This window comes from Callithrix jacchus, chromosome 11 (assembly GCF_049354715.1).
Source record: "Callithrix jacchus isolate 240 chromosome 11, calJac240_pri, whole genome shotgun sequence".
NCBI classification, from domain to species: domain Eukaryota; kingdom Metazoa; phylum Chordata; class Mammalia; order Primates; family Cebidae; genus Callithrix; species Callithrix jacchus.
This window is the reverse complement of record NC_133512.1, coordinates 6132369-6148098: the sequence shown is the minus strand read 5'-3', so window position 1 is coordinate 6148098 and position 15730 is coordinate 6132369. Positions and strand designations below refer to the sequence as shown.

Below are 15730 nucleotides of genomic sequence, written 5' to 3'. Positions count from 1 at the left end.
CTTCTCTTGTCTGCTGCCATGTGAGACATAACTTTCACCTTCCTCCATAACTGTGAGGCCTCCCCAGCCATGTGGAACTGTAAATCCTGTAAACCTCTTTCTTTTGTAAATTGCCCAGTCTTCAGAATGTCTTTAGCAGCAGCGTGGAAACAGACTAATACACCACTTAACCTCTTAACTTTGTTTCATCTGTAAAATGGGAATAATGAGATCTTTTCTTTGGTTATTGTGGAACTGAACAAAAATAAAAAGCCTTTCTTCACTTAATTTTTGCCTCACCAGATTAGGAATATCAGTACATAAAATAGTTATTTTTACCTTAATGAAGTAGTAACATAAATCCAATCTACTGCCTAAGATGCTAAAATGTTTTTACTTTATAATTAGTCTCCTTGGATAAAAGGCAGAATCATTTTCTTCCAATATTATAAAGCTTTCCAATTTTCATAAGTACATATGCAAATTAAAAGGATCTCGCCTCAATTATGAGTACTTAAGATAACATAATTATGTTATTCATGTGACCTACCTTGATCTGACATTCAAATCCATAGTGTATTTTCCAAAAAAGAAGGCCTAATTTCTTTAGATTCATCTAAAAAATTTTGCTCATGGAAACAAAATCTTATTTAACATTTTTGCCTTCAGGCAAAGAAACAGGGAATCCTATCTGCCCTTTTTCTGTCCTCATTCATGCCCTAAATATTAGACTCATTAGGGGAACAAATTCACATGCTTGGAAGCAAGTAACTACTGTGCTTGGTCATAAATGGTATTTTATTAACATGAGATTTAATGTTATTCCTCCAAATTTTATCCAAACATGTAACAAAACTTTTTTTTTTTTTTTTTAATTTTTTATTGGATTATAGGTTTTGGGGTACATGAGCAGAGCATGCAAGACAGTTGCGTAGGTACACACATGGCAGTGTGCTTTGCTTTTCTTCTCCCCTTCACCCACATTTGGCATTTCTCCCCAGGCTATCCCTCCCCACCACCCCTCCCACTGGCCCTCCCCTTTTCCCCCCAATAGACCCCAGTGTTTAGTACTCCCCTTTCTGTGTCCATGTGTTCTCATTTTTCATCACACGCCTATGAGTGAGAATATGCGGTGTTTCATTTTCTGTTCTTGTGTCAGTTTGCTGAGGATGATGTTCTCCAGATTCATCCGTGTCCCTACAAACGACACAAACTCATCATTTCTGATTGCTGCATAATATTCCATGGTGTATATGTGCCACATTTTTCCAATCCAGTCTATTATCAATGGGCATTTGGGTTGATTCCAGGTCTTTGCTATTGTAAACAGTGCTGCAATGAACATTCGTGTACATGTGTCCTTATAGTAGAACGATTTATAGTCTTTTGGATATATACCCAGTAATGGGATTGCTGGGTCAAATGGAATTTCTATTTCTAAGGCCTTGAGGAATTGCCACACTGTCTTCCACAATGGTTGAACTAATTTACACTCCCACCAACAGTGTAAAAGTGTTCCTTTTTCTCCACATGTAAACAACGACATGAAGGCAGAAATAAAGAAGTTCTTCGAAACCAATGACAACGAAGACACAACGTGCCAGAACCTCTGGGACACATTTTTTTCTTTCTATAAGACTTAAGGACCATTTCAAGCCTGAAGCCTCAAAATTGACAATAGGAAAATTACTATACATACACTCTCTTTTTATTTCACACTTAATTCTCTCTCTCACTTACTTTCCTTTGAAGATAAAAAAAGAACAGATAAAGTCATGTTTGTGGGAAAACAGCATAAGGTGTTGACAATAAATTGCAAAAATTGAAACATGGATCTTAAGATAAAATTGGTGCCATGGTGAAACTTTGAGAGTTGAAAATAACCTTTCATCAATCGGAGACCTACATCTAAAAAACAGTGTACATAGAATGATAGATGAGCTAAATTTTTCTAGGTGTATGTGTCTTCAGAGAGGGTCAAGCTGGTGGATGAGCTCAGTTATGCTGACTTCTTGAGTGTATATGGTGACCCAGGAGGGGCGGCTGGAAATGTGGCTGTGATTCTTGGAGAGATAATGAATGAGGGAAAAGCTGGAAGAGCAAATGGCTCACAGTGCCTGATGACTGCGCCACATGCCTGGAAAAAGAGGTAAGAGTGTCTCAAAAAACTTCCAAGTGGTCTCTGGAGGGTGCAACTGAATGAGTGCTCTACAGACTAAGAGAAGACATTTTTTTAAAAAAAAACAAGTTTAAGGTGGCATAATTTACATATAATACAATGCACCTTTTGAAAAAATTAAACTTTTTTTGAGATAATTGTATATTCACATACTGTTGTAAGAAATGAAACAAAGATTCTATGTACCATTTACTCAATTTCTCCCAATGGTAAAATAGTACAATATTGCAATGTCACAACCATGACACTGACATTGACACAGTCAAGATAAAGAACAGTTCCATCGACACAAGAATCCCTCATGTAGCCTCTATGTAGACACACACCCCCTTCCTCTCCCTACTTCCTCACTCTTACTGTCTCTGACACCTGCCAACCACTAATCTGTTCTCCATTTCCATAGATTTTTCATTTCAGGAATGCTTTTTAAATGGAATTATATACTATGTGACATTTCAGGGTGGAGCTTTTCATTTGGCATAATTCCGTGAAAATTAATCTAAGCTGTGGTAGCAATGGTTCATTTTTTTAATTGCTGAGTAGTTTTTCACGGTAGGAATGCACCACAGTTTATTTAAGCAGTCACCCACTGAAAGACAAAATGTATACATTTTAAGGTTAGGTTTTTTAATGAGTTTTGACAAATTGAGACACCCATGGAATCATCACCACAATCAATGAAAAGGACATTTACCCGAGATAAGTGAGAGCGTATTTCCACATACAAATGACATGGGCGCTTGTAGCAGTTTAATTCGTAATACCTAAAAATTAGAAACAATCCAAATATCCAACCACAGTTAAATATACAAACAAATAAATGATGATATATCTACATGATACAATACTACCAACAGTAAAAAGCAACGGCCTCTGAAACACACGACATGGATGAGTCTCAACAACATCACACTTAGTGAAAAAAAGCAAGACAGAAAAGAACATATGCTCTGTGCTTCCATTCATGTGGATTTCTGGAAAAGGTCAGACCTATGGTGTTAGAAAGCACGTCAGTGATTGCCCAGGGCTGGCGGAGATAAGGGGCAGGGGTATTGGATGCAAAGGGACACAAGATTTTTTTGTAGCATAAGAAAACATTTTTGGGCTGGGTGTGGTGGCTCACGCCTGTAATCCCAGCACTTTTTATAAGGCCAAAGTCAGAAGTTTGAGATCAGCCTGGCCAAAATGGCAAAACTCTGTCTGTACTTAAATTACACAAATTAGCCAGGAATGGTGGTAAGCCCTGTAATCCCAACTACTAGGGAGGCTGAGGCACGAGGATCACTTGAACCTGGAAGGCAGTGGTTGCAGTGAGCTGAAATGGTGCCATTGTACTCCAACCTGGACAACAGAGTGAGACCCTGTGAAAGAAAGAAAGAAAAAAAGAGATGGAGGAAAGAAAGAAAGAAAATGAAAGAGAGAAAGAAAGAAAGAAAGAAAAAGAAAGAAAGAAAGAAAGAAAGAAAGAAAGAAAGAAAGAAAGAAAGAAAGAAAGAAAGAAAAAAAATATTTTTGAACTCTAAATGTGAGGAAATTCTGTTGCTTGGAACAGAAGGGCCTTACTTTCTCAGAAAACAAGGAACTGGTGGAATAAAAATTGTTTATAGAGGATAGAAAAAATTTAAAGTAGGAGTTATAGAGGCTTAAGGAACCAAGGGATGGAAGACTAATGAAGCCCAAAAGCAAAAATAGAGGAAAATTAGAAGAAATGAATGAAAGCTTCAAAGAGCAGGAAGCTGACTGGAGCGATGTAACACCAGGGTCACAACCTGTTTGACGTCAAGTATGTAATATGTGAATCCCTCCTTCCTGGTTTGTCATCTTTACACAGCCATGTGTAGTGTTCCCCTTGGAGCTTGCAGGAGAACTTAGCCCAGTAAACACAGAAGGAAAGAGCACTGAGATGGCAGGAGAGGTCTTTGACAGGAAAATTCTCTATCTGGTTCCACAAATTGGCAAGACACAAAATTACTTCTACTAGCAGAAAACAAATCAGGAACAATTTTCTTGCTTTTCTTTGGACACTTCTATGAAAAAATACAGTGTGACATTTTCCACTGTGCTTTCCACTGCTTGGAGCCCTCTCTGTACCTTCAGAAAGTATTAGTGTTGATATAGTAAATGGCATGCCCTGGTAGAAATAAGATCTTTCAGCACAGTATGTATGCCCAAATCCCTGTCATGCCTAAGGAGACAGTACTAACCTGAGTCATATATAGAGAGAAACTGGAGCAAAAACAATGAAAGACAACAGGACTGGAAACACGAGTTGAGTCTGAAAGAGAACAAAAGAAGGTAAGTCCAAAGCTGGCTGGGAGTAGGACTGAACACCAATTCCAGGGAACCTGGAGGTAGCTGTGAAGTGAGATATGGTTCCTGGAAGTCAGAACTGGGGAAATAAACTAAAGAAACTGGGAAGAAAGCTGGAAGAAAAGTGCAACTTGGGAGAATTACCAGTAGATGCTAAAATTACTGGGTAAAATGTGGTTCCAGAATAGGATAATTGGCACAGTGTAAAGTATCCCTACATAAATTGGTTACTATTTGTAAGTGAAAAATGTGCCTTTTCACTGGAAAGTTCTCATAAGTGGTAACAACGTTACCAAGTATTTAAAGTTGGCACCATTACTGTGGCACAGATTTACAAGGATGTGATGTATCTGATAGTGATGTGATACAATGTGAATATTCACATGACCCATGAAGTGTTCTTGCCAAAAATGTTCAGCCTAAGTCTCATCAGGCCTAGTTTCTTTGGAAATACAAAGGACAGCAGGGTAAATACAATGACACTGTAGGAAAAACCCAGACGAATCCAAAGTGTAAGATACTCTGTAAGAGGATACACCTGGGACCTTACAAAATATTAGTAATAGTGATGGCAATCCACTGGTAGATCAAAAGAAGGGAGTTTTACCTCTTAATGCTATAGAACATATAAAGAGTTAATGAACAAGTTAGAACCTGGATAACTAAAGAAGAAACTCCAGACAGACTCTTAGACCAATTGCTTAATGAGAAAACAAACAAACAAACAAACGGAGATTAAGACCAGTGCCTCAGCCAGGCAGTGGGGCTCACACCTATAATCCCAGCACTTTGGGAGGCTGAGGTGGGAGGATTGCTTGAACCCAGGAGTTTGAGATCAGCCTGGATTTAGAGACCAACCCAGTTCCTATTAAAAAAATAAATACAGAAATTAGCTGGACGTGGTGGCATGCACCTCTAGTCTTAGCTACTCTGGAGGCCGAGATGGGAGGATTGTTTGATCCCAGGAGGCTGAGGCTGTAGTCAGCTGTGATTGAGCCACTGCACTCCAGCCTGTATGTAGCATTTATAAAATAGAATTAAGCATAAGTTAACTAAACAATTAAAGGAATAAGTTTTTATTCAACATAAGAATTCATTCATTTTCAATTCATCTTTTTGTTGTCCTTATAAAATCTCACATAAAAGACAATCCTTCAAATATTCTTATAACTTCTCCCTCCCCCCAAAAATGTGGTAGGTCCTAACTCATTCCAGTAGACAAGATTCTGAGGCCAGAGAGAGCATCTTACAGAAAAATCTATTAATTCAATGTAATCGGCCCACGTATTCTGCATCAGCTAGCCACTGTAGGCAAACCTCAAGTCCCAGGTGCCTTTTGATGAAAGAACTCAGAACTGCTCCCTCTAATGAGCACAATTTTGACTTCAATGTTTTATTTACAAAATTTTAAAATATACAGAAAAGTTAAAAAAATACTTCGGAGAATACCTGTGTACCCTCCTTTAGGAGTTCAAGAATTGTTAACATTTTGCCAAATTTGATTTATATACTTATATTGGAAAATTCCCTTCCATAAGAAAAGTATAATTTTTATATCTAAGAAAGTAAGACTAATTCTCTAGTATCCTATAATCTCCAATGAATATTTTTTCCAACTGACACAACTAATATATTTATAGGTTTCCCCCCTAGAATCAGATTCTAATCAAGACTTATTCAATACATTCTTTATGTGTGAATTGATGTATTTCATTTCTTTACTCTGGATTTGTCTTTTCACTTCTAGTTTACTGTCTTTTCATTTAGAAATCTTCGTGAAATTGACATTTTGAAAAATCCAGGTAAGCTGTGCTGCCCATATGGAGGGAGAAGGCTTGTCTGCATGGGCTTTGGTAACCGCAACAAGCAAGGCCCCCACAGCCACCTGCGGCTGAGAGTGAGCAGTGTCTACTCTCAACATGGGAGGTCTATCATCATAAGGCCCAGGACAAAGAGATTTCTTTGGTGGGGGCGTCACCTATAAACAGTCCAGTTCACTCCTGAAATCATAGAAAGGGTGATAAACCCACAAAATTGACCGAGAGTCGACCTGCAGTCAACTCAGCAAGTGGATGCCAAGTTCGGTTCACGTGCTTTAGAAAATTAAGGAAGGTTTGGGTTGAAGATGGTGGCCTGAGCATCTGTGTTTTCCCATTTGCTTCCAGAAATCTCACGGAAATAACAAAACAGACAGACAGAGGGGATCAATAGGAAACCCAGGGAGAACAGAAAGGGAGGACCACCGTCTTGAGCTCTGAGGAATTTGTGTAGTTTAGAGAGCAGATGGGATTTTAGTGAGTGTCAGCCCGAGTGGAGGCAGCTATTACTTGGAAGAAACACTGAAGGCTGCTGTAAAGACGTAGCAGCAAATCTGTCCATGGGACCCCATGCCGGCTTCAAGTTCAGAGCCTGTAGGCACTGGGAACAAGAATGGACTGTGGAGCAATCACCAAGGACAGCAGTGACAGGAACAGGGTATGGAAAAGCTGGGCCAGTGGATTCCATCTATATTTAGAACACGACCAGCAGCCATACTGTTTACCACTGAGTAACAAATGGAGAGCTGCTGTCTGCAGAGGTGGAAGATTTGCCTAAAAAAGTCTGGGGCCGCAAGTCTGTAATTGACATCTCCAAGACTGGGAGCAGTGAACTGAGGGGATGAGAGCATGCCTGCCAGTTCTGTGCAGTGACACCCTAAAGACAGAACTGCCCATATCCTCTATCCACAGGGCTCAAAGGTGGTCCTCATAGTCTGGGGAGAGACCTGCTGGGAAAATGAAATTTCATAACAGCTGAAAATAGCCACACATACATCATCTGTGTTCACAGATACAAATATTAGCAAACATAAACTAATGATTACTAAACTATCAGAAAAAAACATCAGCGCCTGAGATAAGAATCAAGGCTAACAAACAGAAAAAAAATGGATCCCAGCTTAACAGACAATTCAGGAAACAGAGAATTTTAAAAAGAAATCCCAATAACTTTTAATCAAAATGTCATAAGAGATTTGAGAAAATATTATGTCCTTAAAAGAGAAATGCGTTGCCATAAAAAAAGAAAGAACTAGAAGGACTAAAACACGTTATGACTGATACTAAAAGAATTCAATATAAGGGTCAGAGGATAAAGTCAAAGGCAACTTCCAAAACAGCACTGCGAAAAAAAACCAAAAACGGTAGGAGATAAAACAGTTGATACAGAAGGTCTAACATTGACGTAAATAGAGCTTCTAGGAAGGAGATTACAGAAAATAGGGTGGAAATTTAAAAAAATATGTGAGGAAAATATTCCTTAGGCTGAAGACAGATAAGTATTTTAGATTGAGACTGCCTAAGCAGTGTCAACTGGGAAAAATGACAAAATATCCATAACCATCTCCATCCTAACAGTTCAGAATGGCAAGAATAAAGACAAGTTTCTAAATGATTCTAGAAATGAGAACATATAACATAAGCACACACACACACACACACACACACACACACACACACACACGGCTTTCCACAAAAGAAGATCACCTTGGTCCCAAATTTCTTACCAGTTAGAAGATAGGAACAATGTTTTTTAGTAATTCTGATGAAAAACATTTTGATATTTATGACCCAATAATTAAATAAACTATCAATCAAATGTAAATGCAAAACAAAGATGTTTTCTAACATGCAGCTTCTCAGAAAAGTTTATCTTCCACTTATACTTTCTGGAAAACAATTATAAGATGCTTATATACGTCAGAGGCGAAAGAAGACTTTGAAAGCAGCAGACAAGGTATTCAAGAAACAGCAGAAGTGTCTGGAGAATAATGAGAAGAAACCCTTGGCAAACAGCAGCAAAGTGGGCCAAACTGGGACAGAAAATCTGTTTTCCAAAACTTCTGATGTCTTTCTTCCTTCCTCCCTTTCTTCATTTTTCTTCCCTTTCTTCCTTTTTCTGGTATGGCTATGGAGTCTTCTTTTTATATATACATATATATTTTTTTTTTGAGGGTCTTGGGGCTACAGGAAGGGACAATATGCATCATGAGAACTAGATTTCCAAACTTAATATTACTTTTACATAGTGGATGTTTACTGCCTTTACATTCTTCAACCTTCTGTCTTGACACTATAATTAAAGTTTATAGGTTTATTCCAAAAACTGAAAAACAGATTATAGCATTGTAATTATGCAACATTATTCATAGCAGAGTCAAAGGGAATGGCTGGACCTCAGGAGAAGGCTTATAATCCTTACAAATGGAAGATAATTTCAATAGGAATGTGGATTTTATTTTTTTTCCTGAGGCAGTTTAGCTCTCGTCCCCTAGGCTGGAGTACAATGGCACAATCCCGGCTCACTGCAATCTCCACCTCCTCAAGCAATTCTCCTGCCTCAGCCTCCCGGGTAGCTGGGATTACAGGCGCCCACCACCACGCCCAGCTGATTTTTTGTATTTTTAGTAGAGGCAGGGTTTCATCATGTTGGCCAGGCTGGTCTTGAACTCCTGACCTCAAGTGATCCACCCTCCTCGGCCTCCCAAAGTGCTGGGATTACAGGTGTGAGCCACTGCACCCAGCAGAAAGTGGATTTCAATTTTTAACAACATAGAGGACTTCAATGTGTTTCAGCAATTTAAAACTCCAAGGAGAGCAAAACACAAAGAAAGATATGGTATCTCCATAAAGTATATTGAAATATACCAAAATTTGGGGCAACTGAGAGAATGTCAAAGGGAGAATCTCATCTTGACTCGATACATTCTTCCTCCAAGGTGACAGGTTTAAGGCTGCAGCGCTAGATCAGAGGCAGAGGAGATTAAAATGGAAGGAAACCGCAACCCCAAATCTAAGCTGAAAATTACTACCACAAAGGCAGAAGCCATTTGGTTCGAGGGTGCTCTGAGTCTGGCACAAACACACACAAAGACAGGAGAGTGTCTAAACACACTGATTAATTGTGGGACTACTCTCTCTTCTCTGCCCCAGCCACCACTTTTTGTTGAGGAGCTCACAGCCTTACCCTTCCTTCCCACAGAGCAGTGAATGTGGGCAACTGGGCTGAAAAGGAAGGGCTCCAGGTATCCTCTCATCTCCCGGAGGGGAAAAGGAGGGGCTCCAGGTATCCTCTCATCTCCCGGACGGGAAAAGGAGGGGCTCCAGGTATCCTCTCATCTCCTGGAGGGAGGGTGCTACCACACACTACCAGCATCTCCACCTGACAGCCCATTTCTTCTCCAGGATCACCAGGTGCAACCTGCAGAAAATAGAAACAGCCGGTGAACAGAGAATCACATTAGCAAGGTTCAGCATGCAACCAAGGCGACATCCAACTTAAACCGAGTGACTATAACCTAGGGAAGTAGAGATAATAGAGTAAATTTTTTAAAAGAATTTGAAATATTACCATCTTCACAGCAATGAGAGAGGCTATTATATCCATAAAACAAAAGCAACTGATGTCTTGGGTCAGGTTGTCCAGGACACATACTCTGAGACTGAGGTTTGCATACTGGAGGGTGACTTTGGAGTGTGCTTGAGATCCATACTTGAGAAGGACAGAGGTAAGCAGGACTGAGCAGAGGAAGAAGTTGAGATGATGTAGTCTAAGCAGAGGCCTCGGCCGACTTCATGGAGAGCTCCGGAGCTGTATTCAGGCATCAGCCATCAGTTGTGCGATTGGACAACCGGAGCACCTTGGTCCTGGAATGTGGGGTATGCACACAGTGCCTACTAGAAGTAATTAGAAAAAAGTGTCAATGAGAAAATTGAGAAATTGAAATTATGATTATCAAAAGTTTAGAGACCACTAAACTATATAAATAGAAATAACGGATGAGGCTAAAGACTGAATTAATGAATTGGAAAACAGAGCCAGAAGATTGTTCCAGAGGGCAGTACAAAGACACAGGAATAGAAACAATGAGAGAAAAGTTAAATGACATGAATGAGAATATCAGAAGGCTCAGGAGATAAAAAAAATTTATCAATAAAAAAACAGAATACTATTATACAATCAAAGAAATAATAGAAGAATTAGGAAAGAGAGTTAAGTAAACAAAAGTTATAAAAAACCTTTCTGAGGAGGGAGTTACTAGGTACTGTCTGAAGTTGATCAAACAAAATAGCATCAACTGTTAGAAGCATGGCATGAATTACCAAAAAATTCAAAAAAGAAGAAACTGAGTGTGTTGACCTCTAGGGACTAACTAGGACTGTGAATGTACATATTTATTATGCAGCTATAAATTAGTAAATATTTACTAATACTATTTATTAATAACAGTAAGTGGACATATATTTATATAAAACATTTTGAAGATAAAGTAAGGAATATTGAGACTTTGAGCTGTCAAGCGATCGATTAATAACCATTACAAGTGCACAGTGGTCAGCATTCACGTTGGCACCATTTATTGAGCATTCCGTTGTGCTAGGCCCTGTCTGAGAGAAGCATCATTATCCCAACATCCCTGTTTTGTAGGCTCAGAGAAAAATACAATAATTTGTCCAAAGTCACCTGGCTATTAAGAAGTAGAGATGGAATTTTCACATCTGTACACTTCAAAGCATGGGCATTTAAATATTCTGTAAATTTTGCTCTCATGAGACTGTTGAGTCAATCTTCTTGTCAGGATTTATTGTAATATTGGAGGGATTTCTTGAGATACTGATTAATACTATTTCTTTGGCTGTTGATCTTTAGGCATTGGGTGGTAGACAATGGACACAGATCTAAAACGTCTTGATAAATCTACTCAGCAAAACTCCAACCAGGAGGACACATCTGGTTAATAGGTGACTTAGAAGTCCATGGAGATATTGTTTTGTTTAAAAGTAACGTGGAATGGCTGAAGCAAAGGGATTCATTTGCTTTTGTGGGTGGATGTTCTTCACCAGTGGACAAAAATATAATGATTAAGAAATGGGGACGCATTGGAGATGAATGTAAGGTAATAGCACCACAGAAAGTCAAACAAGGGGGAGTCATACCTTTTAGATCTTGAGTCTGTCCTTGACCGGGGGGTAACTGTTGTAGGTGATACTGTGTTGGACACTAGGCTACAAGAAAGCCAAGCAAGTTTAGTGTTTGGTTGAGCAGGAAGACAAAAGCAAATTGCTAGTTTGAGAGCTTCTCCAACTAGGGTGAACGTTGGTTCTACGTGCCCTCTACTGCACACATAACTAACACTTGAATTTCTCTAGTTCTCGGCCTCTCAGTCAGCGCATGACTTAGGCTCCCTTCATCTCTGACCTCAGTGCAATAATTCCCTAGCTGTTGTTTATGAACTGAATGCTTGTTCTCCCCTCAAAATTTACATGTTGAAGCCCTCACTCCCATGGTGATGGTATATGCAGGTGGGGCTTTGAGAAGTAATGAGGTTGAGATGAGGCTTTGAGGGTGGTGACCTCCTAGGGGGATTAGTGTCATTATAAGAAGAGACACCTGAAAGCTCTCCTTTACTCTTTATGCCATGTAAGGACATAGTAAGAAGGCAGCAGTCTGCAGGCCAGGAAGTGAGCCCTCACCAGAAGCTGACCATGCCAGCACTCTGACCTCAGACTTCCAGCCTTCAGAAGTGTTAGAAAATGAATTTCTGTTGTTTAAGCCACCCCGTTCATGGGATTCTCTTATGGCAGAATGAGCAGACACTAGAATAAGGCACTATTCTTCCCACAAGCATTTTGGTCTCCCCATTAATTCATTCAGTATTTAGTAGGATGACCTTTAACACAACAACCGACCACAACAATCAGTTGCTTAAAGCATTTCAGGGGAAAACAAAGCAAATCCAAAGCTTATTAGGCCTTTCCATCATTCTGAATATATCCAAATTCTGCGATATGACTCTGGCTTTTGCCAACTGCTCGTAGATTTAATTTTGATACTGTCGTCAGACTTCAGCCAAGTAGACTTTTTAAGGTTCCTTCCACACTGTAATTTCTCTAGGGTTGTCCAATTGTTTGGCTTCCCTGGGCCACACTGGAAGAAGAAGAATTGTCTGTGCTCATAATATTTTAAGAAAGTTCACAATTTTGTGTTGGACTGCATTCAAAGCCATCCTGGGCCACATGTGGCCTGTGGGTCGTGGGTTGGACAAGCTTGCTGTGGACCTTCATACATTAACTGTTTCTGCTTAGAATCCTTCCTCATTACCAACCCCCTGCATTTCCTTTTTCTGTCCTGGATAACACCTCCTCACTCACCCTTCAGGTCTCAAATCAACAGAACTTCCCCAGGAGGCTTTTCCTGACTTACAGATGATGTTAGTATCACTGTCTCCATATAGTGCTTCAATCTTCTGTCCTTCTACCAAGATTATACTCCTCACTTGTTTTTATGGCCACTTAAAATCTGTCTTCTGAGCTAGAATGGAAGTGCCAACAGGGGGCAAGCCATGTTTCTCTTGTTCATCATTGTACTCTCCCTTTCTCTCTTTTAAACTCACATTTAAGGTATTCAGTGCACGTTGAATTAGTGAATGATCAAGTGAAGGAATGCCCTCTCACAGCAGCCCTCCATGTCATTCTGCTTGTTCCAGGGCTGACCCTGGTGGCTCTAAATTGCAGGTGTCTGCCTGCTGCCCAGATCTCATTATCCCTGGTACAGAGGCTTCCTGGAGCTGAGGCAACTCTCTATGCCCCCAGAGCTGTTTGAAGACTGGAGGCAAACCAGCATGAGCCTGATTCTAACACAAGAAAAGGGAATCAATTTGTCAAACTATAGATGAAGGAATTTGGTGCTGATTAGGAGCAGAAATTTGAAGCAAATTACTAAATGTATTATTAAAGGCACAGGGCCCATTTAGAATCCAATAAATTAAACAAAAATTATAAATTAATAATTATGAGCACTTGGGAAGGAGGTGATCAACATGAGTCATCATTGATTAAAAATACAACAGGCTATTATTGCAGTTGGGGGTTTCATGGTGACGCTTTGCATGGTGACACTTTGATAGAGTCTCAATCCTCCTATTTTGGAGTTTTGTACACACAAGGAAAGATAAACATAGGAGAAACACAATATCAAAGTATTTAAATCTGAGAAACTGCCCCAAATACCTCTCTATCTATTAACAATGCCAAGCTTTCTTATAAAAACACTGGGGGGGAATGAAGCTTAGACTTGAGGCTTAAGTGATTTTGATTTTCCAGCCATCTGTCCTTACCCTGTTCTCTTTTCCTCCACTTAGCCTGAAACTAAGATGAATGGTTCTACAGAGGAGATCCTGAATCCATCTCCCTAACCACTTGAGACATGGACAAGGCTGGCCCATCTGCACAAAGAGGGTTGCCCAGGATGGGTTACCGGAAGTGCAAGTCAAGGGGCCACACTTGGATTCTGTTCCTTGTTATAAAATGGCGCTCTTCTCTGCTAAAGCATGACCTAGTGATTGAATGGCCCAAGCTGTGACCAGGAGCTGAGAAGGGACAGTGGTAACCACTCTTTCTCTCCATCATGGGTGGAGATGGACATGTTAAAAGAGGGAGTGGATGTTGCTCCTCTGTTTTTTGAATCTGTTGATATGACTTGTCCATTGAAGACCTATTGTAGATAATAATAGCTAGCATTCAATGAATGTTTCTATGTACGTGTCAGGCCCCATTCTAAGAATTTTTCATGAATTAACTCATTTAATCTTCATTCAACCGTATCTAGTAGGTATGGTTTCAGTCTCAGGAGCTAAGGGTCATGCAGCCAGTAGATGGCAATGCCGGGATTGTCCTCAACAACCACGTCCAAAGATGGAGCCCACATACATGACACCACCATATATTCCACTCTACTGCATCCACTGCTGGCCACCAGCAGAGCCCGGGGGAAGGTGGGTTCCTTTAAAACACTTGACAATACTTCTAAGATGTCTTTATGAATAGAACAGAAAATTGAATTTTGGCAATTGCACTGTTAACTGGGTTATTAATAACCAGGGAACCAAAGAGTGCTCTTCTCCCAGCTTAGCAGAGGGAGCTCCTTAGCGGGATGTCATCTGGCATCTTTGTATTTTTATGTAATCTGTAGATATGGGGAGATACTGGATGCCTGAGTCAACTCCTAAGGGATTTAGAGAAAATGGATGAGGGCGTTTGGTTCCAAAGATCAACTCCGTGTTCACAGACATGGCGTAACTGTAACACCGTAAAGAATTTCCAGTCTTCTTGCACTTCTATCAACATTGAGATGTATTTGAGAAGAGAGAGAGAGAGAGATCTCAGACTGTATTGTGTTTGCTAATGGTTAATTAGATAATTAATCTATAAGACAATTACTTTTTTTTAAGGGCAGAGACGATACCCTTCCAGAATGAGATGGCTCAGATGAGAGAGACTTGAAGCAGTATCACATGAAGAAGAGTCAGAGTAATTGAGAATGACTAATCCTCAAAAGAGGGTGTTTAAGTCGAATTTGAAGGCTATCTTCAAGATCTGAAAGACTACTTCATGAAGTAAAGACGTGCAGACCCAGGACCAAAGGTTACAGGGAAGTGGCTTTGCATAATTGCCGAGCAAGGAGGGATTATGACGGCTAGTGTTTACGGAGTGCTCACCACACAGGCACTGAAGTTAAGGTCCACATGCCTCAGCTGCAAGGTCGAAGATCAAATTCATACTTATCACTACAGGCGTCTGAGAGCATGGTTAGTAAAGCCTCCATTTCCTGACTGCTTATTAAATTATCTCATTTAATAGTTGTGCTGTTGACTTTTGTTATTACATCATTACTGTTTTATAGAGGAGGAAAAACAGAAGTTACTTTCCTGCAGTCACCCTGCTTTAGTTACTGGCTTATAACCACCTGGACCCAGGCCCTCTTGAAACTAACGCTGTCTCTCAGAGTCATGCATATAATGAGTTAGTGAGTTCGTTAGAAACATAATATGAGCCACTAATGAGAGTTTATTTGTAACCTTACATTTTCTAGTAGCCATATCAGAGAAGGTAAAAAGAAACTGGTGAAATTAATCTTACATCTGCTTATATCTTAACCCAATATATGAGGAACCCAGCTGACTTATTACATCAAACTACCTCATGATTTGCAATAATGTAATCAATACAATCACAATTAACGAGTTAGTTTACATTCATTTTAAAAAATACTAAATGTATGTCTGTTTTACACTTACAGAATATCTCAGGGCTAGCCACATTTCAGTGCTCAACAGTTGCCAGTGGCTCTTGACTGGGAGGATCTTAGAAAGGAGCTTAGCATTCCGCCTTGATTCTGACGCCTCCCTGCCCCCAACTTACCTCCTTTGCCAATGCAGGTATTTGT

General features: G+C 39.9%; 1 protein-coding gene across 1 annotated transcript; it reads right to left on the bottom strand.

Moving 5' to 3' along the window:
* Nucleotides 1-835: 835 nt before the first annotated feature.
* On the bottom strand, nucleotides 836-9706 carry LOC144578316 (uncharacterized). Its single transcript, XM_078342232.1, has 4 exons — nucleotides 9473-9706; nucleotides 4363-4433; nucleotides 2853-2922; nucleotides 836-1176 (listed from the first exon to the last, which is right to left on the bottom strand). The coding sequence occupies exons 1-4, from the start codon at nucleotides 9540-9542 to the stop codon at nucleotides 1085-1087; spliced, it is 303 nt and encodes a 100-aa protein (XP_078198358.1). The 5' UTR covers nucleotides 9543-9706; the 3' UTR covers nucleotides 836-1084.
* Between the last annotated feature and the right edge of the window lie 6024 nt (nucleotides 9707-15730).